This window comes from Strigops habroptila, chromosome 8 (genome assembly GCF_004027225.2).
Source record: "Strigops habroptila isolate Jane chromosome 8, bStrHab1.2.pri, whole genome shotgun sequence".
NCBI classification, from domain to species: Eukaryota; Metazoa; Chordata; class Aves; order Psittaciformes; family Psittacidae; genus Strigops; species Strigops habroptila.
In genome coordinates this window covers 17,924,727-17,948,158 of record NC_044284.2, presented here as the reverse complement: position 1 = coordinate 17,948,158, position 23,432 = coordinate 17,924,727, and the positions used below count along the sequence as shown (strand labels likewise).

Genomic DNA, 23,432 nt, shown 5'->3' with positions numbered 1-23,432 from the left:
ATCCAACTTTCACTCAATATTCAAACTTACCCTCAAGCTGAATTCAACTCCAGAAGCTGTTTTTTCACTAGCTCCCCAGAGGAATGCCCACCCTCCTGTGCTCCAGCTCCCTGCTGTGTCCCACAGCACTGCCTTCCTTGCCACAGGCCACTTCTTCCTCAGACCTTTTGGGACTGCCAGCAGAAGCCTGGCTGCAGGTGAACCCTCAGGAGCCTGCAGAGAGCAATCCATCCATCCACCCATCCATCCCTCCCTCCCTCCCTTCCTCTCTCCCTCCCAGTACTCAGCATGTGGTGACCACAGTCTTATGGCTGGTCTAACATCGTCTCTTGCACTCATGTCATGCTCCTAAGGTCTGAGGGATGAAGCCCTTACCCAACAGCAGCAATACAAACTTGAATTCCAGTCAACGCAAGCACACTTTGGTACAAACCTTTATTATCTCACACCTCCTTGCCACAGCTGTCACTGAAATAACCGACATTCATATTTCACAGGTACCATAAAAAGTTACAAAGTGAAAAATATGCTCTGTAGTTCACAAAGTAAAATTACTGAGGATTGACTGTGTGTAAACAAAATTTGGCAGAGAGATGTTCACCCTCAAAGGAACACGCAGTGTCACCTTGAGCACATTGGGGAGGCAGTGTTTGCATGGCACAGAGGCAGAGCACCTAGGTTGCTCATAGAGGACTGGCTTCCCTGGGATTGCCTGTGTCACCAGAAGGCACAAAGAGAAACAAAGGACAAAGCAGGCCCAGGTGAGCGTGGACATCCCACCAGAAATCTGAGCACTACCTGATTCTTCTCATCACAGCTGGGGAGGGGGCATCACCATTCCTACTAGCCGCTTGGTCAAGCGTGCTTTGTCGAGCATGAGCTCCAGCTGAAGGCTGTGTTGATGCTTACTCTAACAACCATGGGAAGCCTCCCTGTGGCTGCAGCAGCGGCAGGACCGATGCCTGCACTGGCCACAACAGGTCTACAGCTTGCAGGGTTCTGGCCTTTAGGCTCAGTATTGCAGGGCTGTTTCACAAATCCACATGCTAACACAGAGGTAAGTATTTTTGATGACACCATGCCCATCAGGTTGAGAGACATACTCTATTTTAAAACAGTCCTAGGTACACTAAATAATTTGTTAATAAAACGTAGTTTGGAAGGACCACCATAAGCAATGTGAAGCAGTTATTGAGCAAAAAGACACATTTAAGTAGCTTAGAGATTTTGGTTTCTTTTTTTCCTCCATCTTCCTATGTTACAAAGGAATGAAAGTATCAGTAGTCACAGTAACACAATCCCTACTTGTTTCCACCTATGCCAGTTACAGACGGTACTCAGCACCCACAGATACTTTTCTCACCGAATTCACAGGTAAGCCTGTTTGTAGGGTACCCTCTGGACCAGATGCTGCCCCAAAATCAGTATCCACATATTTCCGTAGAAGTTTTGGCTAATCTGATCAACAACAACCCATTGTTACTTCCCATCCTGAACCCAACACTAATGCTTTAAAATTTACATCCTGAGCTTCTATATCATCAAGGTAATGGGAAAAGAGCAGACTGAGAATGAGAGGAAATATCTCATTAGAGCAGATGATCTAGGAGACAACAGTGACACAGACTCCAAATTCTTCTGTCATAAATAATCAGCACTACTACTGCTGGGGCAGGCAGCACAAAAACAAACCCAAAGAACATTGCACACAGACTGGCTGAGGAAAAATGACTACTCAGGACTGTACTACAGTCCTCAGGACTCTAGAGATCTCTTCCCAGGTTTCAAACCTGCCGTGTTCGACCTCCTCAGACACATGCCTTTCCAAAAACTAAAACAACCCTGATCTTTAGCCCATGTTAAACATGCACAGTCACAGTGCAGCACAGCTTTCTACATCTATCAGTGGGGAAGAAAGAGGCATATATATCAAGTACACCTTCCTTGGTGAAGTTTTAGAACTAGACTGAACAAACTGGGCTCCCCTTCCTTCTGTCGCAGGGCCTGGGATACGATCCTTTCTAATGTGCACAAGATCTAAAGTTTATACAATTCCCCCACTAGGCTCCTCAGTCTCCACTTCTCCTGTCCTGTGCCTGACATCTCCTCTGAGGCAACTACCAAACAACGCTGCATCATCTTCCAAACCGGCAACCCAAAGCACAGCTTGTCCAAAAGTGTCACATCATTCAGGGCTTCCCACCACCCAGCATATACCTGCACACAGAAAACTCAACACACTGTTCTCCAGACAGAGGTTTGCTCTGCTCTGTAACCTGGACAAAGCACTTTTGCCTATACCCCATTCAGGGCAGAAAGCTCCTATTTATTCTTGAATTCACGTGTAAATGGCTTGTAATAGCCATCTGCTGAAAACGTACACCTTCATTTCTATGGAAGAGCGGCAGCATTTTCTGATATTCCAAGAACAACCTGATGTCACATTTGATACATGTTGGTAAAGTCTCTCAACTTCTAATCAAAGACTTGTCGGGTTTATACTTCTGTCATGCTGGGGCAATTTCCTCTGCTCAAGCAATGGTTAGGTACCATGGTGGCAATAACATCTGTGTAGAGTCTCTCACTAGCATTTCTGGTACAGACAAACCTAAAAGGACAACTCAAAACAGTACTGGGTTCAAGGCTCACACCCTAAGGATTTCCCCCCCCCCCCCAAGAGTAAGATAAAAATCAATAAATCATCTAATAATCCCTTCTTAAAATTATTCCTTACACAAGGATAATTACAGATTGCAAAATACAGATTGCAAGAAAGACATCTTTCAGCATACACTGTTTTTTCCATGGGATTTGGAATCACAAATCGTAACGTGCTACTCGAAGATGAGAGACTTATGCTCAGGGATCCCATAGGTTCTTTTGTGTTCTTCAAATAACTTTCTTAGTTTCTGTAGATACAATGCATGTAGCTGTTCAATCTCTTCAGTGGTAGGGTTCAAGTTCTGTTTTACAGGGATGGGGCTTCCCACTGTAAATCAAACACAACAGTAGCATTAGCTTCAGTGACGTCTCTTTTCAAGTAGAGCTGCTCTCTCCTGTAACAGCTCCACCACAGCTCCCACTGAGGTGGCAGAATCACAGCGTGATCCTCTTGCCCCCGGGCCTGATCCTGCCTTTCACAAACCTGAGTCCTGGGTCTGGTTCTCCACTTCTTTTTGCTCAAGTTCAGATAAAATTCATTTTAAAATCCCATCATTTCGAGTTGGCAGCAAAAGAGTAAATCAGAAGGGGGTTAATATCTAACTTGAAGGAGCAGTTTACATTTCAACATACAATCCCATGGGCTATGTGCTTGCTGTCTTGCAATCAGGGTAGTACTCCACAAGTTTAAAACAATATTTTAAAAAACGTACCTTCTCACCATCTTCTGTTCTGATCTGAATAGTAAAGGTATCCAATGTGAGGGACATACCTAAGAGGAGAGTGGTGCCCTCAACCACACAGCCACATCAACGGGACTGAAGGAAATACAGATTATCTTCCAATTTATTCAAAATGGGTATTGCTGCACCGGTGCCGGAACTGTTGTTGGCTACCTCAGCCTAGGGAGCAAGAGCACGTAAAACCCCCAAACCCTGTAAGGTGCCTCTGAACCATCCACTGCCCACAGATACAATTCCAAACAAAATGTTCTCCAGGCAGTGCACAAAGCCTATTCCTGCTCTGCTGGTGTGAGAGCAAGAGGCAGCATGGGAGGTTAATTCCGTGGAAGTCCAAAGGGCAGCCTCCTCCTTCACAAAAAGCCTGCTATATGCTAAGAGAAGCTTCCCGTGATCTCAGTGTTCCTTGTGTTGTTCAATCACTACAGATTTTGACAGCTGTTCTTGCACTGAGAGCTTAATAGACCCAACTGAGATTACAGAGGAAGTCTGCAGAAAAGCAAAGAGAGTCAAAAGCACCCTCCCCACAGGAGCTTTTACAAAGGCATCTGAAAATCCCTTTCAACAGATGTTGCCACTTCAGATTGGATGGTGTTGACTAAAGGGAAGTCTAGCCAGAACCACAAAGGGGCTGATTCTGCACTTTCCTCCTGCAGCTTCAGCTGCCAACAGCTCTCGGGCCCTACAGGGTGCTGAAATTCAGACTCTACGTGGCAAGGGGTGGGAACCCAGCCCTGGATTGAGCAATACCTTAGGGGGTGTGATATCAATATACATTCAATACAAGATTCCCAGAAGCATGACTGGAAACACCAAACCACCCCCGAGCCCTTCTGCAGCAGTCTCTTCTTCTGAGAGTGGAGATTTGTGGAATTGGAAATGACACTCATCTCTCTAATTTTCTGTGTGGCTTTAAGCAACCTGCTTGATTTGATATGCTAGAGTTAATTCTATTTCTGAAAAGCAGTAATAATTTTCTGGAAAATCAAGAATACTTCACTTGTGAAGCCCAAAACACTCAGACTTCACAAACTTTGGTTTTGCTGAATTGCATCTCCTTGTTTTAGGAACCAGGGCTTCTGAACCAGCAGGAAGCTCACTAATACCTGGCCACGTAGTCAGCATGGCTAACTGGCTTGGGTAGAGTTCAGCGTGACTCTGCAGCTTTCAGGAGCTGAGCTAACACTTTCAAAGCCATGCTGAGCCACACTGAGACCCTCCACCCCACCCCAAGGAATGCAGGGACATGGTGATAGCATTCAAACATGAGGGAACAGAAACACGAAAGGTAAGACGTTTCATGAGATCATACAACAAGTTCTGCTGCAAGACTGTGGTCTCACTGATTTGTAGCACTCCAGTGCTCTAGCCACAGGCCACCTCCTCACTGGAGGTGGAGCCCTTACAGTAAATATTACAATGATGAAGATTTGCCTCAAAAGACATTTTAAGCTTCAGAACAGCCTTAATGTCACCAGCCCAAGGAAATGTTGCAGAATATACAAACCTCTTCTAAACTGCGTGTTGACATGGCACGCATGCTCTCTATTAAATATGAATGGATCCTTCCACTGGGATAAAACCAAAAGGGAAGGAAACACCCTAGGGAGCTGCAATGCCAACGAAGCAGCAGCCTGCTGAAGGGCTGTGACAAAGCTGCTGCAAGGTGCCCTCTCCCTTCCCTCCTCTTTCTGTTCCCTTGTCCCAGTGAGCACTGGGTCGGGCTGCACCAGCTCCTTCCAGCAGGCTTGCATCAGCCGAGATACCCAACTGCTGCTTCTCTGCACGGCTAAGAAATGAAGGTGCTGGGCATCTTACAAAACCAACTGCAACACCCAGAATCTGCAGTGACAGATTCTACAGAGCTGTGGCAGCCCTCTGGTACAGACCGGACAACCCTTGGGTTTCTTCGAGGATTGCTGAGGATAGAAGCCTGTGAATGATGATTAAGATTTGGCCTGGGACAGAAAGGGGAAAGGGAGAAAAGAATCCCCCTTTTAATTGGGGAAGAGTAGGAATTAAAAAGAAAAAACTTATTTTAAACCTCACATACTTGTTTTAGATGCATAACAACCAGTTGCTTCCATTAGATTTATAAGTTTACACAGATATTAGTAGCACACTTTTGCATTTCTAAACATTTGAAAAAGCATTAGAAAAGGCACAGGAAACTTACCAACAGTATGAATAGGTTGTCTGTAAGGTATTAAGCCAAAACTGTATTGAAATATTCCCCTAGCATGAAATAGTGGTAAAGCAAATCCCATTATCTTTTGCAACTTCTCCTGTACATTTCTGAGCCATGAACCTTTGGGGTTTGCAACTTGCTTGAATAGTTCGTTTTCACCAAAGGAAAACACTGGGACCAGATGAGCCCTGTAAAACAAAGAACACACTGAAAACCTCACTTCAGCCTGCACTTGCACTGCGTTTCACGTCAGCAGCGTGGAAATGGTTTCACAATAACCAGCACAGAAAACTTCAGCAGCTCCAGATTTCATCAAGCATTCAACTGAGGATTCTGATATGCACCTGCTTTTTGGCTGCCTTGGCTGTTTTGGGGTTTAAAAAAAAAGAAGTGATTGGCATGCAACTAGCTTTTGGGCAGTATTTAGCTGGTTAGTACTCATCGCAGCTTGTTATGACTGTTCATAATCATAAAAACGAATAATTGTATATATCATAAGTATGATCTTATCCATCACTATTTCAGCAAGTCCACCCTTGTTCCACTGCATTTTCTCCCTTGGCAAGCACAGCAGCCTCACTGCTAACCTTATAATGCTCCCAGCTGGGTGGCATCAAAACCAGATCTTGGCTTTCCTCTGCCTTTTGACCAGAGCAATGAATGCACTTGATTTCAGCACAAAAACCATGATAAAACCCAGACATCCTTACAGGCATGGGTGCAATGCCAAATTCCTCTGCCGTCCAATTCCTAGTGAAATCCTGCTTCCGCCAGACTTCTTCGAAAACACCATCCATTACATCTGGTAATCCATTATTACCAGAGGTCAAATCCTACCCACAGAAATTATACTAACTCACTTTGGCTCCTGCATAGCCTAATGAAGTCTCATTCAGTTCATGAACTGGCTTGGGATGAAAGGCTCCTGGAAAAACTACTTAGGCCGATGGAATCAGTGCAGTTTTCTCCAATAGGAAAAACTACTGCTACATTTAAAAACATGACAGCAGTAGGCTTTTTGATTAATGCTTAGTTTCATTATTATTCTAGAGAGTTTAAAGAAAATAGAGCAGGGTAATCCTAAGAAATCTCTGAAATATACAGAGGTGGTTTATTTGCTTTACTCCAGTCTTAGCTCCATTCAGCCCATACTATCTTTGAGAAAAAGCTTACTGTAAAATATCAGCATTGCTATAATACTGTCAGGATGAATTACTGGAGCGCTCTGAACACCTGAGGAGGATGCACTGGCGTCAGAGCTGGCTGCAAAGTTCTGTGGACAATCAAAACTCACCTGTATGGGAAAAAAACCCCACCACTTCTACAGCTTCTCAAGCCCAAGGACTCCCATAGACTATCATTTCCACTCACTATTCTGACTCGTGGCTGCTCAAAGGTTCTTTCTCAAATAGAGCACATATCACCCAGCCACCTGTGAAGGAAATGTGGGAAAGACTGGTATCTACTATGGCTGTGTAAATGCTCCACTTTTACTACAACACTGAAGTCAAACAGCAATATCTTGTGGTGCAATAGCACCCTGAGTCTGTGGGATTTGTTTTAATCCAGTGAAGCCTTTTGCAAGATGCTAAGTAGGAGGTTGAGACAGAGAAATAAGTAACTTATGATTGTGAAACTAAAGGCAAGTTAGCTGATTCATGTTTGTTTCATGTCTTTATGATTTCTTCATATCAGATACCTATACTTCCTTGGATCAAAGTGTCTTTTCAACAAGCACAGAGGACTTTTGCTGGCATATTCAGACCACATTTGACAAGTTCCTAGCTGAGGAACCACAGCTTCTGTGTGCTGGCAGCACAGGAGCCAGGGCCAGAGCACAGGTCTCTCCACTTCCCCTTCCTCTCTTGGTATTTGATGCTGCAGATCACAAGCACCAGAAACATACGTAGGCACTGATGGCAAGTGGTTCTTCTCATCTGCATCCTGAAAACCTCCCTTACCCTTTCATTTCTGTGTGAGTTGGAAGCTTTTTTCACATTTTGTTAATTGTTAGAAACAAAATGTTAAAGCCAGAAGCAATTACTGGATGCAGAGTCTTTGGGCAAGAGCTCAGGACTGCCAAGAGTGCCGCAAATCTCTGTTAGTCATGCTGTCGCACAGCCCCACTGTATAGAAACAAAGTCAGGATTCCTACACTTCACGTAGGAGCAGTTTTTCTTGCTGGCCCTCAGACCCAGAGTGACTTGTAGCCTGGTGGTTAAGGTGACCATGTGTGAGGTGTATGTTTGAAGTCACTCAGGCAGAGACAGGTGTTATCACCCTGGTGGAGAGCTCTACACAAGCAAGCCTCTTTAAGAAAGAGAAGAGCCATCATGTGAAACAAAAAGACTTCATATAGAAAGAAGTGGGCCATTCCTGTGTTTTATAAGTCTCCTGACCTTCTTGTGTGTAGGGGATGCTTTTGAAATCAAGTCCATGAGAGGCACAGGTGTATCTAGTTTCTCAATTCCAATCAGTGTAGATGACAGATGAACACCAACCTTTGTAATCTGACACATCGGACATTTATGGGCACGCTATATAAAAAAAGGCACGTAAATATTCTTCTAAACTTTAAGGTTAAAAAATAAAAGCTATGGTAGTGTTTAGGATCCCACTGGATTAATGAGCAATTGAGCAGAAATTGAGGAAAGACTCATTTAGGCACTGAAGCCCTAATTTAAAGACACAAGTGTTATTTCTGGCTACAAATTAGACTAAAATGCTACTTTCTATCAGAGAACAGGTCCTTTATGAGACTTCTAGTGATGTGTCTAAGAAATCTTTGACACAGCAGTTTCCAGGAAAAAACGGACCTTAGCATTCTGTGTGAAAACAGAGAGCTCCTCAGTGACCACCTTTTTGCCAGTAAATAGCTTAAAAAACTCTTACCTATTTCTCAAAACTAATATTTTTTTTCTCATTGCTTCACATGTCAATATATAATCCTGGGAGCTGTTCAGAAAGCTTAGCAAGAACATGTCATCAGTTCCAATGTTTCTAGTATACAAGACATCTAGACCAGTCCAGAACAAACACAATAGCTTATACTGTGTAAATCACTCAAAAGATTCACAGTGTGTTAAGTTACACACTGATGGCTGTTTGATAGTAAAAAGTAAGCTAGTTTTTATTGAGATTTTCACCAAAAATTCCCCAGAAACTTACTTCTGCAAACAACTAACTTCAAAAGAAGGTCTTTGGAATAAAGGTGAAAACAAGTCTTCCTTGACCACAATTTTCAGTGATTTAATAAAACAGGACTTTATTTTTTTTATTCACTCAAAATGATAATAAAATTCTATCTTAACAATATAACAAATTTTCAGTTTACAAAACAGAAAACAGACTGACTGCTCCACTCAGCAATAACAGCCAAGATTTACTAATACAATTTCATAATTCTTACTCTTTGCTAGTGCAAAAACCAACTGAAACAAAACAAGATATGCTAGTAACACCTACTGCTTACAAATTATGACAGTCAAAGGGAGTTTGCAACACTCCCAGATTAGATCTAGGTGGACAGACTGGCTTCTATGCCAAACACCTGCAAGTTCTTAGACAAGTACCTTTTCAAAAATCTAATTATATGAGTCTATATAATATGAACTGTATGTAAGAATCAACCTGTATTCAAAGCATGCTTACTAAACCAGCCCAGATGGGAAAAACTTACCCATGTTTCAAGGCCATTTTAATAAAGCCCTTCCTCTTGAGGATGTTCAATGTTAAACTTCCGGGATGTGCATTCAGAGATTCCTCTGCTCCTCCGATCACAATGATGGATGCGTGGCCACCTTCCTTGTTATTCAGCACATATGAGACACTCTCCTTGGATGCAGAAACCATGCCTTCAGGAGCAAACATTGTAAGAGTGACCACTGGACCTTCATGTATAAGTACAGTGGAATTTAAGAAATATTTTTAAATATCTAAACGATATTTTGCAATTATTACAACACAGGACAGGGTTCAAAGACTTGGGTTCAACCTCCTTAATCTGCAACAGATTTGGTCTTACCCAAATCCTTTGATTTCACACTGATAAGCTAAATGCTGTTTGCCTATCACAGGAGGTTTAAGATCTTCAGGGAAAGAGCGTGCTCTTCCACCAACTTAGCTCCCCCTCAGAGAGGTTCTGTGGCCAAGAACACAGGAGTTGAATGGCAGCAGATAGTATCGAGAGGCAGCAGCTAAAGCCATGCAGCAGGTGCATATAAACACAAGCACAGAGGGTTTAACAGAATGAATAGAGGACTTGTTAACTCAAACACGGCTCTACAGTACCAAGCTGATCCCCTTCATTCTTTTCAAAGCTATAAAGCAGCAGCTCCATCTAAGGCAATGGCATGACAGTATCAGAAGCAGTAGAAAATGCTCACTTATACCATTCCCAACGACTGCACCAGCTCATTCTGTAGTAACCAGTACCTGCACTCATTAATCTATTTAGGCTATAATAGCAGAATAAGTGAAGCTTTCCTGGTACTCCTGCTGATCCTGATACTTCTCTGATCAGAGGCATACTTCCGTACAGGCCTTTAACATTGACTCAGACCTTGCTCTGAACTTGGTGCTTTGAAAGATACCCTTTCTAACAGACAGGCATTTAACTCCTCCAGAGTTCCTTTGTGCCCTAAGTTTTACTTCAAATGCTCAGAGCAGTATCATTTACCCAGAAGCCATGTTTAATTACATTGTGTTGAATTAATATACTCTAAATGACAATTTAGAGATCAAGTCTAGTTTACACTGTTGCTGTTTTTTACAGGGCTAGTATCAAAGCATGCTCTTTTGGATGCTATGCAAAGACTTCATGTCCTGTCACATGCTTGCTTTTTTTCCCTATTAGGGACATTAGTGTGGATTACGAAAATCTCACAAGAAAGGGAAGATGACTGTGATCTAGTTTTGACAGCGGGCCACCAAGAAGAACAGCTTGCTACTGGGGCAAGTTCAGACCTCAGTAAAAAGCTACTTCCACTTGCCATATATGTCTTCACAGTCACTGTGACTCTGAAACATGCAGTTGAGCTGAGAGTCACAAATAATGAGAGTCACACTCGTTCATCCATCGGTATGCATTTTCTCTGGAAGAGAAAGAAAGAGCCAGTCCTTCCCCAGGACAAATTTACCTCCCTTGCCAAAGCAGAGATGTCAGCCCACATGCTGGGCACTATTCCCCCCTCACTCAGACTGGAGCTCAGTAGTGCTGCAACAGCCTTTCCTGATCAGAACAACTGCAGCCTGACAGGCTTTGGAGACAGGGAGCAAAAGACTGGGAGAAGAAACAATGTGCTAGGAGCATGGCTTTTGCTACGTGGAAGATTTTGCAAGTGTTTTATGATTTGACCGATAACCTATGTTATACCAAAGGTCCCCTCTGGTTTATCAGCTACATACCTGTAAAGAAACGAGCTACAATGCTGACTACTTGTTAGCACGCTTTTTACTCATGTTATTTCTCATTTATCAGGTAAATATGTGTTCTTCTGGGTAGGATGTCAAACTGTAAAGCAGACTTCCAGGTTAGGCAATCCCTTAATTTCGCAAGCCTGAAAGAATCCCTTCAGAAATACATTTGCATGGGATGGCATTCTCTGGTATGTTGAAGTATAGATAGATACACAATTCTGGTATTAATCTGAACATCATCCTAGGCATGTTTCTACAAATTAAGTCATTGAATAGCTTATCTGAGATCACAGCGTCTATGCTGCAGTCAGGAGTAAGAGCTAGATCTCTGTTTCCCAGACCTAGTCTTGTGCACCACACCATATTTACTCAAATGCTCTAGTTTAATGAATTTAAGTAAAATAACTCCTGGGTTAAAAGTAACTAGGAGGGAACACTAGTCTTAATTTCATTACACATTCTTCTGTTCCCCAAATGTTATTGTTTGTTATTTTTATCTTTTATTACTGCAGTAGCAGTCATGAATATCACCCCTTTATGACAAATACTAAGAACAGAGACATAAGGTTCCTGTCTTTAGACATCTCCATTAAAATTACACAAACTTGCAATACGGGACCTCAGTCAGAAGTAGGTAATTAATATTTGTAATGAGTAGGATTTAAAACCTTCAGGTAAGAGACTATTCTCCATTTGTTTTACAAGTGTCTGTGCAATGATTAAGTAATGCTATAAATTAATATGCCATTCTCTCCTAGAATGCAGTACTGCTGTTCAAGGGAAAAACAGCAGGGGTTGGTTTTGGAGTTTTTTTCCAGAAAGAAAAAAAAAAAGCTCAGTGATACAATTTTGTTAAACTATTCATAAAGCCTTTCAAATTGTTTTGCAACAACAGTTTATCATAATGCAGATGTTTAATTTAGCACCAGTGCTGATCCTTCCGAAGTTAAATTACTTACCATTTATAGGTACAGTCATAGACCCTACATTTGAAGCAGAAGCTATAATACAGAACAACAGCTGAAACATTCTGCTTTTACCTACCAGCACTCATTACGTATTCTCTGAAGAAGGGACAGCCAAACCAGATGGGCATGATATGAAGATACGGAGTAAGCCCAGGAAATAAACTGCTGAAACTTGGACCAGTGCAAAAGTTTCCGAAGGCTCCAGCTACCAGGACTCCATGAGGGTGAAAGCCAAATAAGTAGTTGTGATTTGGATTCAGATCTGAAGTTTTTATGAGCTGAAAAATAGAGACAGTGTAGGACATAATACTTACCTCAGAAGGATTCTAAAAACCAAGTATGGAGATTGTACATTGACAGGACACAGGACTGATGACAATTCGTTTCCTTCTGAGCACTGTCTCATATTACAGGGGGACACAAGTTTAAAGAGATGTGTCTCAAGATATCATGCCTAAGATTTACTGTGCTGAGGGACTACTATCACCAAGTAGAAAATCAGCCCTTACCTCTTTTTGTCACTATGTTTTAAAAAGAAGTTAAGTTCACCCTGGAATAAGTATTAGAATTTTACCAAAGATGACTCTTAAATGTTTATCCACACTCATGGCTATTCAAGCTGTTTCTGTTACAATGCATACAGTTCTGTGAGGAACCTTTTACTCACTTGAATGGGAAAGTATTCCCTAAAATACTTCCAAACAGTCCAGCTCCTGACCCACTGCGACCGTCTGCCCCCTGTGCATGGTGTTTCCCAGTCAAGGTAGAGCCACAGCAGGTACAGAACAGCAAGAAACCAGAAGTTGCCCAGGATCAGGATCACGAAGAATCCACAGCAAAACTCTGCTACAAGAGGAAAAAACAAAAAGGAAACCACAGCAAGCATTAATCACACTGGTCTCCTTTTAAAACCTTGAATTCCCAGCCCTGGTATTTTTATTTCGAATGCTAGTCAAAATGCATACAAATTTAAGTTAGCTTATTCCACATTGTGTGAATGTTGTTGCACTGAGGGTGAAACACGTGCAAGTCTGTATTTCTCACTCTACTGCACAACTGGATAAATAAGCCTAAGATGATGGTTTACTTTAATAAAACAGAAGTACGAGCTGAGGACCAACACGGTTATCTTCTCCCCATGGTAAGAGTGAACACTATTGTTTGTTAGAGAGCATCTGCTTTACCTAAGGCAGAATAAAAGTAGACAGCAAGAGCCAACAAAGATGCAATGCTCCAGCAAGCAAGAAGGGAGGAGAGGTGAGGAAGGAAAGAGGGGAAAGCGGGACACAGCAAGTTCTCTTTTCTGAAGAGAGTGGTGTTGGACAATCATTTTCCCTTTGTGTTTCTTAACTTCTCTACCTATAAAATAGGGATGGTAGTTCCACTCCCTGTGAAAAGTGCTCTGTGAGTGGCCAAGGAGATGCACTAGACAAGGCCAAAACATTAAGATTTTCCACTTCAGCCTCTAAACACGTCACTGTAAGTGGAAGCTCACCACTGCTGTGGGATCACAACAGCAGTTTTATGAGTCCTGATACTTTCAGACTCAGGTTAATAAAGAATTACATCCTACTACAAAAACAATACATAGGAAGTGCACAATTCAAAGAGCCAGAAAAAGCTGTGGCTCAAACCCAAAACAATCACTCAGGGAAACTCCCTATGGAAACTTTATCTTTGTAGGACTTGCAGAATTCTGCATTGTTGCAGCAACTCAAGCAGCTATGGACGGAGTTGGCTGAAGCACAATAGAGCAGTACCTGCTGCTCTCCACCCTGCAGTACACCCTGCAGCAGCCTGCTCTTGCCTTGTGAACAAAACACATCAGGCTCACAGATCAGAGTAATTCAGCAGATGCCAAATTCCAGTTCTGCAAGGGAGGCAGGACTTTAGCACCATTTATTTATACAATGGCAAGCAAAACAGGACCCAGTCCTGACTGGAAGTCTCAACAGGCAGCGTTGTAAGAAACAGGCATTTTTCTGTGATATCTTACAAAGCAGTAGTACTTTGTGTGTCCCACAACTGACTGGCTTCTTTCTTGAGGGCAATATCCTGTTATGTCCTAAAAGGAGTTGCACCAGTGAAACATACCAAGCTAAATACATAAGTAAACAGAGTACACTAGAAAATCAGCAGGAGTACTTCAGGCAATAATTTGGTTAACATAATGTAAATATTACCTGAATGGAAAACTTTAAAATAAGCAGATAGACAAACAATAAAAAACACTCATCCTAGTGAAGATCAGCTTCATTTAACAGACATTACATGGGCATTGAAAACTCGCAGCAGATTTCCCATACCAAGCAGGTGTCGAGCTGCTGAAATTCAGAGCTTCACTTGGCCGTGTTTCCTCCAACCTGAATACTTATTTTTTCTGAACTCCAGCCAACTTGCCCTTGTGCCTAGTTTGACTGCGCCTTCAGAACAGGAATGGATATATTGTCATGGAGTGACTGAGAACTACTGCAGAATCCAGGAGCAGCCAGAGCAAGCAAAGCTGCTGGTTAGAGCGAGTAGGAGAGAAAGGGGTGAACATTCCTATTTCCAGCAAGAAATGAGCAGGAAAATCAGGAATTGCATTTGCTGCAAGGAAGGGAGAACCCAACAACCATAATCAGAACCAGAATTAGGATCAAATCTACTGTTTTGAAGGATACTCCATTCTTCAGTACCATCAGTACAGAACCTCATTGCTTCCTGCTTAAACAGGCAACCCTGGTCTTGCACAGAGAAGCGCATCTGTAAAGGCTTTAACAAAATACCACAGCTAACTGAGGCCCACAGACCTCCAAAGGGAGTGTGGAAAACTCCCAAAAGCTGCAACAAGTTCTGGGGAACACTGTTAATGCAGGATGAGTAGCACAGGTGAAAGATGACACTCAATTCCACTGCTCCAGAAGGAAAAGTCACTGGGAATCCCATACCAGCAACACTTCACAACAGGGCACAGAAATATTTTGAGAGAAAGTCATTACTGGTTCTTTGAAGAAGAGATGCTGAAACTATAGCAATTTCTAGGAACGTTAATCTGGACAGGATGCCAAAGTTCACAGTCCAAGTTTGAGTAAGTATAAGAAATTTTAATTGCCATAAATCAATTAATTTCAAGTTGTTATTAAAAAAAAAAAAAAGGTAAAAACTTATATTCCCTACCCTTCCTTTCAGAGGGGTTTTCAGCTCAGTGCAGAATCACATGGCTTTTTACTATCCATTTCCTAGCCAAATAGCTGAAAAATGCTTTGGATCAAAGCATCCTCACTGTGAGAGCTAATTGAAACAGCAGTGAGAAGTGCCAGATAGCAGTATTTAATATTATGCAGACAGACATACACGAGACCAACAAGCTCGCTGCTTTGCTTTAGCTAGAACACGTTCCTGCGTGCAGGTAAGGTATGGGGAAATAAGTGTGCTGCCAGCACTTCCTAAGGAGAGCTCAGCATCTTGAAGGACAAAGCTGATTTATTATTGCATTCGCAATAAGACATGCAAAGCAAATTCCTTTTACCATATCGTCTTATTATTTCAACACAATAAGAGCCTGAAAGGTGACTCAAAACCCATGAGCCTATTAAACACAAAACCAGTGTTTTCTCCTTCAGAGAATACAGTGAGTAAATAAATGGCAACTACTTTACCTAAATTCATAAGCAAATTCCAGGCAAAAGGCAAACAGCTTGGAATTCATCGCTATTATATAATTGCCTCCCTGGATGTAGTGTACAGTGTAAGCATAACTTTATTGCTTGAACTTGAATTTTCTTGAGCTTTGAAAATATTTCTATGGTGTATTGGAAGGGGATGGAGGCGAGGGAGGAAGGAAATATCAATTAAAAGACAAATCACTGCCATGGGACTTTGAACCAGTTTGCCTGCCAATATCGGCAAGCCCTTTTTCCTCCATTTTCCCATTCACAACATGCAGATACTCATCTGTTGCAAGAAATTGATGAAAAATATTATATACAGAGCTAGCTAGTAGCACTGGCAGCTATCCTGCCCAATGATGTTTGAACATCTGATACTTCACTCATTAAATAGGCCCTGAGTTCGCAGCTGTGGGCACCAAATTCAGAAAATAGTTAAATACCACAGAGATAGGAAGTAGAAAACCACCACATTGAGTGAGGAAATACAGGCGATCCTAGCAATTGGAAGCTCCAAATGCATTTGCAATTAGTAAGGAGTCATAAATGTTTGAGTAATATTTATTGTAAGGGCCACCAAATCTAAGATTGTCCACTAGAAGAAAAGCCTCCCATTACTCTCAGGGCAGGGTGCTTGTCTCAATCCAACCAGCACTACAGGCTCTCCATACCACCCCATAAAGCCATGCAAAGCACCTTGCACTAAGGCCTCCGAACTGCTCAACAGCTCATGGCAGGTCTGAACAACAAGCCAGCTCCTGCTGTTTCCCACATGCCCTTCGCAATGCTTTCTCTAAACTCATTGTGCTCTATGTCTTAAATGAGCTAGAGACTTTCAAAGTCCAGCAATGTGAACCTCATGCCACAAAGGATGTAATAAACAGGACATCCTTATCCCACTGGCATTCTAGGAAACACACAGGCGGAGATGTGATTTTTTAATGCTGTACTTCTCTGGGCTTTATGAGTACATGCCCATACCAATATACACAGCAAGGTGAAAAGCCGATTTCTTACATCCACAGCCATGGGGAAAGGGACAGGAATGAAAAATGACATATTCTACAACCACCACATTGATGTATCTACAACAGAACTGCCCTTGCATCGCCATTAGTCATCAGAGCAATGCCTCCAAGCTGGCTGCCTGAGGAATAGAACATTGGAGGGAACACATGAGGAGAACACATCTGCTCCTCTCTATTATCCATCAAGGTACCACTGATAAGTTGATTTTGGTATTAAAATATTCTTTTCCCTGCTCAGTGAATTCTTTAACCAGGGAAAATAAAGGAGGGAAAAGAAAAAAAAAATAAAATCAACCATTTCTGGAAATATTACAAATCGTAAAGAAAGGGATAGAAATATAAATGAAGTAACACATATGGCAAATAGACTCCCAACAGTCCCACCAAAGGAAGACCTGAGGCAACAGACAACCCCTGAGAGAAGGCAACCTGCCAAAACAACAGTAAGCGAGTTCATGCCTCTGCAGAGTACTCTCTGCAGCTTTTACACACAAAGGCTCTTTAAAAAGAGTCTTAGTGTTAGTACTATCCTGTTTAGAGCCAACTAGTCCATGCCATTCTGTCAATATACAGATTTCTGCCAGGACTACAGGAACTTGCTGTCACCTTTTACCCATGGCAGATATGCACTCCTCAGCAAAAAACAAGCTGAGAATTTATTTAAGCTAACTGGAAAATTGTTAAAGTCCACAGGAATTTGGTAGCCATCTCCAGGACCGATCAGGGTCGTAAGGAGGTCAGCATCTGTTGAATAAGTATCAGCCTCCTGTAGCGGAAGCCCTTTGTAAGTTTATTGGTCACAAGTGGGAGCCCCAGTCTCAAGGATATTTGAACATTCCTACCAAGGGAGATGCATTTCAACATTACCGTGATAACAAATACAAACCCTCAGATGCCACAGTTTGGAGGCTTGTTTACTATGGAATTTGGTTCCGATTCCCAAGCAAGCAGACCTTCCATTGGCAAGATACAAAGCATTAGGCACTATTGACCTGTAGATAGTGTGGTCCGGGAACAGTAAATCCCCAAGTTAGTGATTACCAAATCCCAAGACAGCATGCCAAATTTAGTCTATATATTTCCTGTTTCTTCTATTTCTCCTTAGGCATCCACCATCAGTTATGTTCACATACAGGTGGAGAAGCCAGGGCCTCTGGCTTGACACAGCACAGCTATTTTTCTGTTATTCTCAAGAGATACAAACAAACAGCGACATGGTTACATTCCGTCCCTAAGATGCAGGTAACAGAGGCAGCATTCCTAGAAATACTAGTCAGTCAAGCATCACTAAGTACCCTGTTATTCTCTGTGATCACACATCGGTCCCTACCATAGGCCAGCAATAAGCTTCAAGGATAGACGAATACGGACTGACAAAACAAGTAGCAATACCAGCCAGCTTGCTAGGAAAGGCTCATACAGCTTCACTGAGTTTTCTTGGGTATCAAGAAGGGTTTTTTTAAAAAGGAAGAATGAGACAATTTCAATTAGCCAGCCACAGCTGACGAATTGAACCTGCACCAGATAACAAAACATCATTATGTGTTTGGGGAAAAGGTTATTTTTTGCTTAGCGCATTACACTGACAACTGCTTTCTCAACACATAAGTCATTTATTATTCCAGCAGCAATATCTCATTCTGTGGCAAATGTTTCATCATTTCTATTCTGTTGGGGAAGCCAGATCCACAACTCAAAACTGTCTCCAGTCAAGTTCAATTACCAAAGTGCTTCATCCTACACACCACATACACATAAGTTTAATCACTAGGGAACAGGATATACTTTAATATACACCACTGTCTTTAGTATATTATTTTGTGGCTTCATGCATATTAAAGTACACCTTTTATTATGCACTGATTTTGTATCATTAAGTATTTTGCAAATAAACACAGGGGTGCATGCACAACAGTCACTTCTTAGGTCCCCAGTAAGGAGAAGACCAGCGCGCCACTGCTGGTCCTAGAAAGTGAGCCACAGAAGATGCACCATTCTCCCTTAACACCTTGTCTCAAAACTAAATCCTAGTACCCTTGCCAGAGAGTTAAGCTCATTCTCATTTCCATCTCTCATTGTCTGGACCAAGACGCTACCACTCTACCCAAGTTACCTAGTCCTGCATTTGATTTTGTACACACTCAAATTCCACTGTCCCTTTTCACATGACATGCACAGAAGTTAGCAGAGGAGAAGCTCACAGATTCACCTTCTAGCTTTGTTTTCTCCAAAATGCTGTCGTTTGATTTGTGTATATTAGAGAGGAAGAAAAACAAAAGGCTAAAGCACCTGCAAAGCAGCACTTAAACCAAACCTCATACCTCCTGCCGAGGTACTGTCACCTCCTGACACAAATGAACCTCACTCATGGATGTGCAGTACTGAGCTGCACAGCTCACCCCTGCAGCACGCCTACATACCAAAGAGAAATTGCTGCTCAATTACTGCAAGAGAAACAGAAATCCTACACTGGCTCCTAACAGGAGGATATCAAACATACTATTAACTGCAGCAAAATTAATTCAGTCAAAGTTCTTAAGGAAAATATTTCCAAGCTTAAACACAAAGATTTCATGCTAAACACCAGGTACATCCACTTCATTCACTGACGTTGACAACTTCTTTTATGTATACGTACCATGGAACTTAAGAGTAAAAACACGAGTGATGCAACCTCTTTGCTCTCGCCCCCAGTTGGTTCAGCAACACTTGGAGATTTCATTTCTCCAGGTGACTTTCTGCCCAGGGTTGGGCTATACAACAGCACAGATTGAGCACAAGCAGGTGTCAGCACACAGCTTCACAAGCATACATGACGTGGGTGCTGCGCTGGCTTGGAACAGGGACAAACCTGCCCTAGGACTGCCAGCCCCTGGCCAAGCTGGGGAATCTCTAGCAGCAGCAATTACAGGCACAAAACTACATCTATCAAAATGGTCTGTTTCAGCTTTTTTTCTAAAGCAGGTACTCTGAAACTGCAAAGCTTCATATATTTGCCATTTCAACAGTGAAACACTAGTGACTTGAAATTATGCTTCAGCCTGAAGCTGTTCTGTATTTCTGCTTAACATGGCAAGAAACATAATCATTTTAGCGTTTCCAATTTTTCATAGTTTTCGTTTTCTAGACTCCAAGCTGATACCAGTCATCTTTTAAAAGAGGGAACCCCACTTAAAATACTCTTCTTTTTCATGGAACTGTAACTATTTTAGCCTGCTGCACTTAGAGCACATAAGATAGAAAACCATATGGCAGTTTCAGCTGGCACACGATGGGAAACTGTTGGATGGGAATTTTCTCTCCTCTAATCCAGAAGCTCTTGGAGACAGATCACAGTATTTTGGAACTTATTTGTGCTTCTGGTGTCATGCCCCTACATAACAGAAGTGGATAACACTGCTACAATGAAAACTTGTCTTTTCTGCTTGGGGACGAATTTTGGCAGCTTGCAGTACAGAGCAGGGAAGCACAGGAACTTACACACAGAATTTTAAAGAGGTTCTTTTGTATGTAATGAAATTCTGTGCACATCTGTACAACTTTTTGGAGGCAGAGACATGTCTATTCTGCTTGTGCTCTACAGCAGAAGCAAAATATCTGTGGTGCAGACCCAACCCAAGCCAGTATGCTGTGTGAAGCAGCAGAACTTTCTTGCTTGTGCTGTGCTGCTGCAGCTGTTTGTTCAGCATTTGTTGACCAATCTGCTCTTTCTACAGGTGGTGATGAGACTCACAGCCTTCAACAAGCATTGCATATATGCATTTCAGTCCAACTTGCAAGTAGACTTTAGTCAAACAAGCAAGAGGGCATTTTCAGTCATCAATTCCATGGTCTCAGAAAACTACACAGCACTACAACACAGCAAGCCTGGAGAGCAAGGGACAAACACCAACACAATGTGGTTTTTACATCAAACTCAGCCACTCTTCAGGGTCTCAGCCAGGAAGATGAAATCAGCCCTTGATTTTCAGAGTCTTCAAGTCACACTATGGATTCTAAGTCGCAATAGACTCACATTCTCCTTACAGCTGAGTCTATGTGCCAAATCATGTTTCCACATGTCACTTCCCAGATTTAAAGGGCGTCATTAACCAATCCAGCCCTTGTCTTTCAGGGCACAAATTTTTAGAGTTATCTTATTTTATCTGTTAGTCCTATCTGTCCATTTTATTAAGCTATGTCTCCTCACCACGTACCTAGATGGACAACTTTAAGAACTAAGCCAGTACCCTATTTTTTCCACTGCTCTAAACAGAATCCTTGCATCTGTAATATGAATCATTACTTATCATATGGTGTTATCTGTGCATGTTTTCGCATGCAGATATTTTTACATAAGAAAGACTGAACCTACATAAGATCTTGCTTGGTATAAACTAGTTTCAGCCATATATCAACCCCCAAACAACACCTACCCCGCAATGAATTCACACAGGTTTTCACTTGTACTGGCGCACCACCCTGCATGATTTGAAAGTGTCGCTTTTGACTTCAAGAGCTTACAAATAAACAATGTTTCTGTATTTTGTCTATTCAGCAGACCAAAAAAAAAAAAAAAAGGCTGTAAAACAAAAACTCAATAGCAATCCAGACATCAGAAACCAACCCGTTTTCCACTTTAAGTCATTTAGGATTCAGCATCTGAATTTTCCTGGAGCTATGTGAAGCTTTCTGGCCAGACCACCCCAACTGTCCTATGACTGAAAGGGTACACCTACGAAATAACAAGGTCACCTTGGATAGCTCTGAAGATAAACATGCCCATGAAAGCACAAGCAGATGATTATTATTAGAATCAACTTGTCCACCAAAGTTCAAGCATTCTTGCAACAGACTTTTTCACGATCATGTGCACTCAACTATATCCAACATAACCAGCCATAGGACGCTTCCACATTGATTTTCCTTGACATTTACACCCAGGCAGTGCCAGCTGCAGAAGACAGCTGCCTTCTCCCTCTCAACCACAGCAAGAGTGGACTTTCTGCAGCCCAATCGCTTCTAGTAAGCACAGAAGGACACGATTTTCTGCAGCAGTGGTGTTAGCAACCAGGCCAGGACAAAAAATTATTTCCTTCCACTGCCAGTGAACTGCCACTGCATTATCATTAGACTGGAATAATGGTACATGCCAGGATGTAATTCAATAACAGAAAATTACATGCACCGGCTATTTACAATGTTGCCACAAACACGAACTCTTTAGAGTCCAAGCACATATAATTTAGAGGTAACAAAACAGCCAAGTGGTAAGGATAAATCTGTGAAGGTGCTTCATAGCCTCCATGCTTCCCTCACATACCCAAATCTTTTATGAGGCTAACGATTTAAAAATAAATATTCTGAAAGACACCAGAGCATTATCTGAATGATACTCTATTTTGCAGATATACAAGAAAGATACTCCTTTTCTCCTTTTAAGTCCTAAAGCACAAGTGATCATGAAGTGTTCCAGCATTTCCAGTAATGCACAGGTAGTCAGTTACCCTATACCTCAGAACAGTTTTGTGCACAGAGACTGTTCAATAACCACTTGCCAATTGACACAGTCTACGGATCTGGTCCCAGAGAGTTAAGGCTTAGTTTACCTTATCGCCTGACTCATTTTATCAAGTCCAAGGTACTAACTGCCCACAAATCTAGGGAAGTGGCTGCATTTTAGCTGTTGATCTTTGTGAGTTTTCATCACCTAATTAAATGAGAATTTTATTTGAACTACCGTATGTAATTTTACCATATCAGTAATGGAAACAGCATTAGTCACGTACCAGCCTTTATGCACACATTCAATAAGAAGTCGTTAGTTGTCAAAAACCTTAGTTGGAGTCCCAATGAGAAGATGTGGTCACTACCTTTTTAAGATCATATTCGAAAGAGAACGCATAGGAAGAAACAGACCCCCCCCCAAAAAGAGAAAAAGCCATCCAGAGTTTTCAGGGGGAGGAAACCCAAGTCCAGAAGTGCGATGCTCTCGCCCGCCCAGGGATAGCTCTCACGTAGGACCACAGGGTGACACAGACCGATGCCCACGGGTGGCGCTGGTTAAGGAAAAAGCCGATTCTTTCCCTTTTCTCTCTAGGGCAAGAAGGAGGAAGACTATGTTACCCAGCAGAAGGAAGGAGAAGATCCACTGCAGCACGGCGACTGTCTGGATCCTCCTCTTTAGGGGGACGTTGATGGGGGCAAACTCGACCTTCATGCTGACTGCGGGAGAGCAGCGCGGGGAGGCAGGGACCGGCCGGCTCCGGCTCCGGCTCCAGCCCGCCGCCGCGCCGCTCTGCCACCGGCAGCTACGGCCCCGGCTTGCAGCGCAGTGACGCGCCCCCTCCTACGGCCGGCGCTGCCCACGGCCGCCGCAGCGGGGCCCGGGCGCGGCCCCAGCAGGCGGGGACGAGAAGGCGGCCGCCCCAGCGCAGCCCGCCCAGAGCCCGACACGGCTTCTACAGCCGCAGCTCCAAGCCGCCGCACCTGCCCCCGGCTCAAATACACGGCACCGGGCGACAGGGGCGGAGGCTCCGCCGCTTTATTAGTGGCAGTTGTTCGGCTCAGGGCGGCCGTCGCCGCTCCTGCCTTGCCTCCCCTCGCAGCATACGTTCGCGCTTAAGGCTCTTAAGAATTAAAGCGCTTACGGAGGCTGACCAAGAGCTTACATCTCCCGCGGTGCGAGGGGTGAACCCCGCCGCTTCTAACCCACCCGGCCCGTAACCGGGGTGACAAAAACAAGCTCCACTATGATGAGAACCCAACCCAAAACGCGCCGTCCCGGCGGCGCCCATCGC

At 42.9% G+C, this 23,432-nt stretch overlaps 1 protein-coding gene across 1 annotated transcript; it reads right to left on the bottom strand.

Moving 5' to 3' along the window:
- Positions 1-417: 417 nt before the first annotated feature.
- MOGAT1 (monoacylglycerol O-acyltransferase 1) lies at positions 418-23,241 on the bottom strand. The gene is made up of 6 exons (XM_030495352.1): positions 22,759-23,241; positions 12,643-12,821; positions 12,052-12,253; positions 9,269-9,443; positions 5,578-5,777; positions 418-2,989 (listed from the first exon to the last, which is right to left on the bottom strand). The coding sequence occupies exons 1-6, from the start codon at positions 22,850-22,852 to the stop codon at positions 2,835-2,837; spliced, it is 1,005 nt and encodes a 334-aa protein (XP_030351212.1). The 5' UTR covers positions 22,853-23,241; the 3' UTR covers positions 418-2,834.
- Between the last annotated feature and the right edge of the window lie 191 nt (positions 23,242-23,432).

Bases quoted from the DNA above. Each gene is read 5' to 3' on its own strand.
- MOGAT1 (XM_030495352.1), bottom strand. From the start codon at position 22,852: ATGAAGGTCGAGTTTGCCCCCATCAACGTCCCCCTAAAGAGGAGGATC. The intron at 5,778-9,268 runs GTAAGTTTTTCC...TTTGTTTTACAG, and splicing joins AAAATGGCCTTGAAACATGG to GGCTCATCTGGTCCCAGTGT. The intron at 2,990-5,577 runs GTAAGTTTCCTG...TTTGATTTACAG, and splicing joins ACAACCTATTCATACTGTTG to TGGGAAGCCCCATCCCTGTA.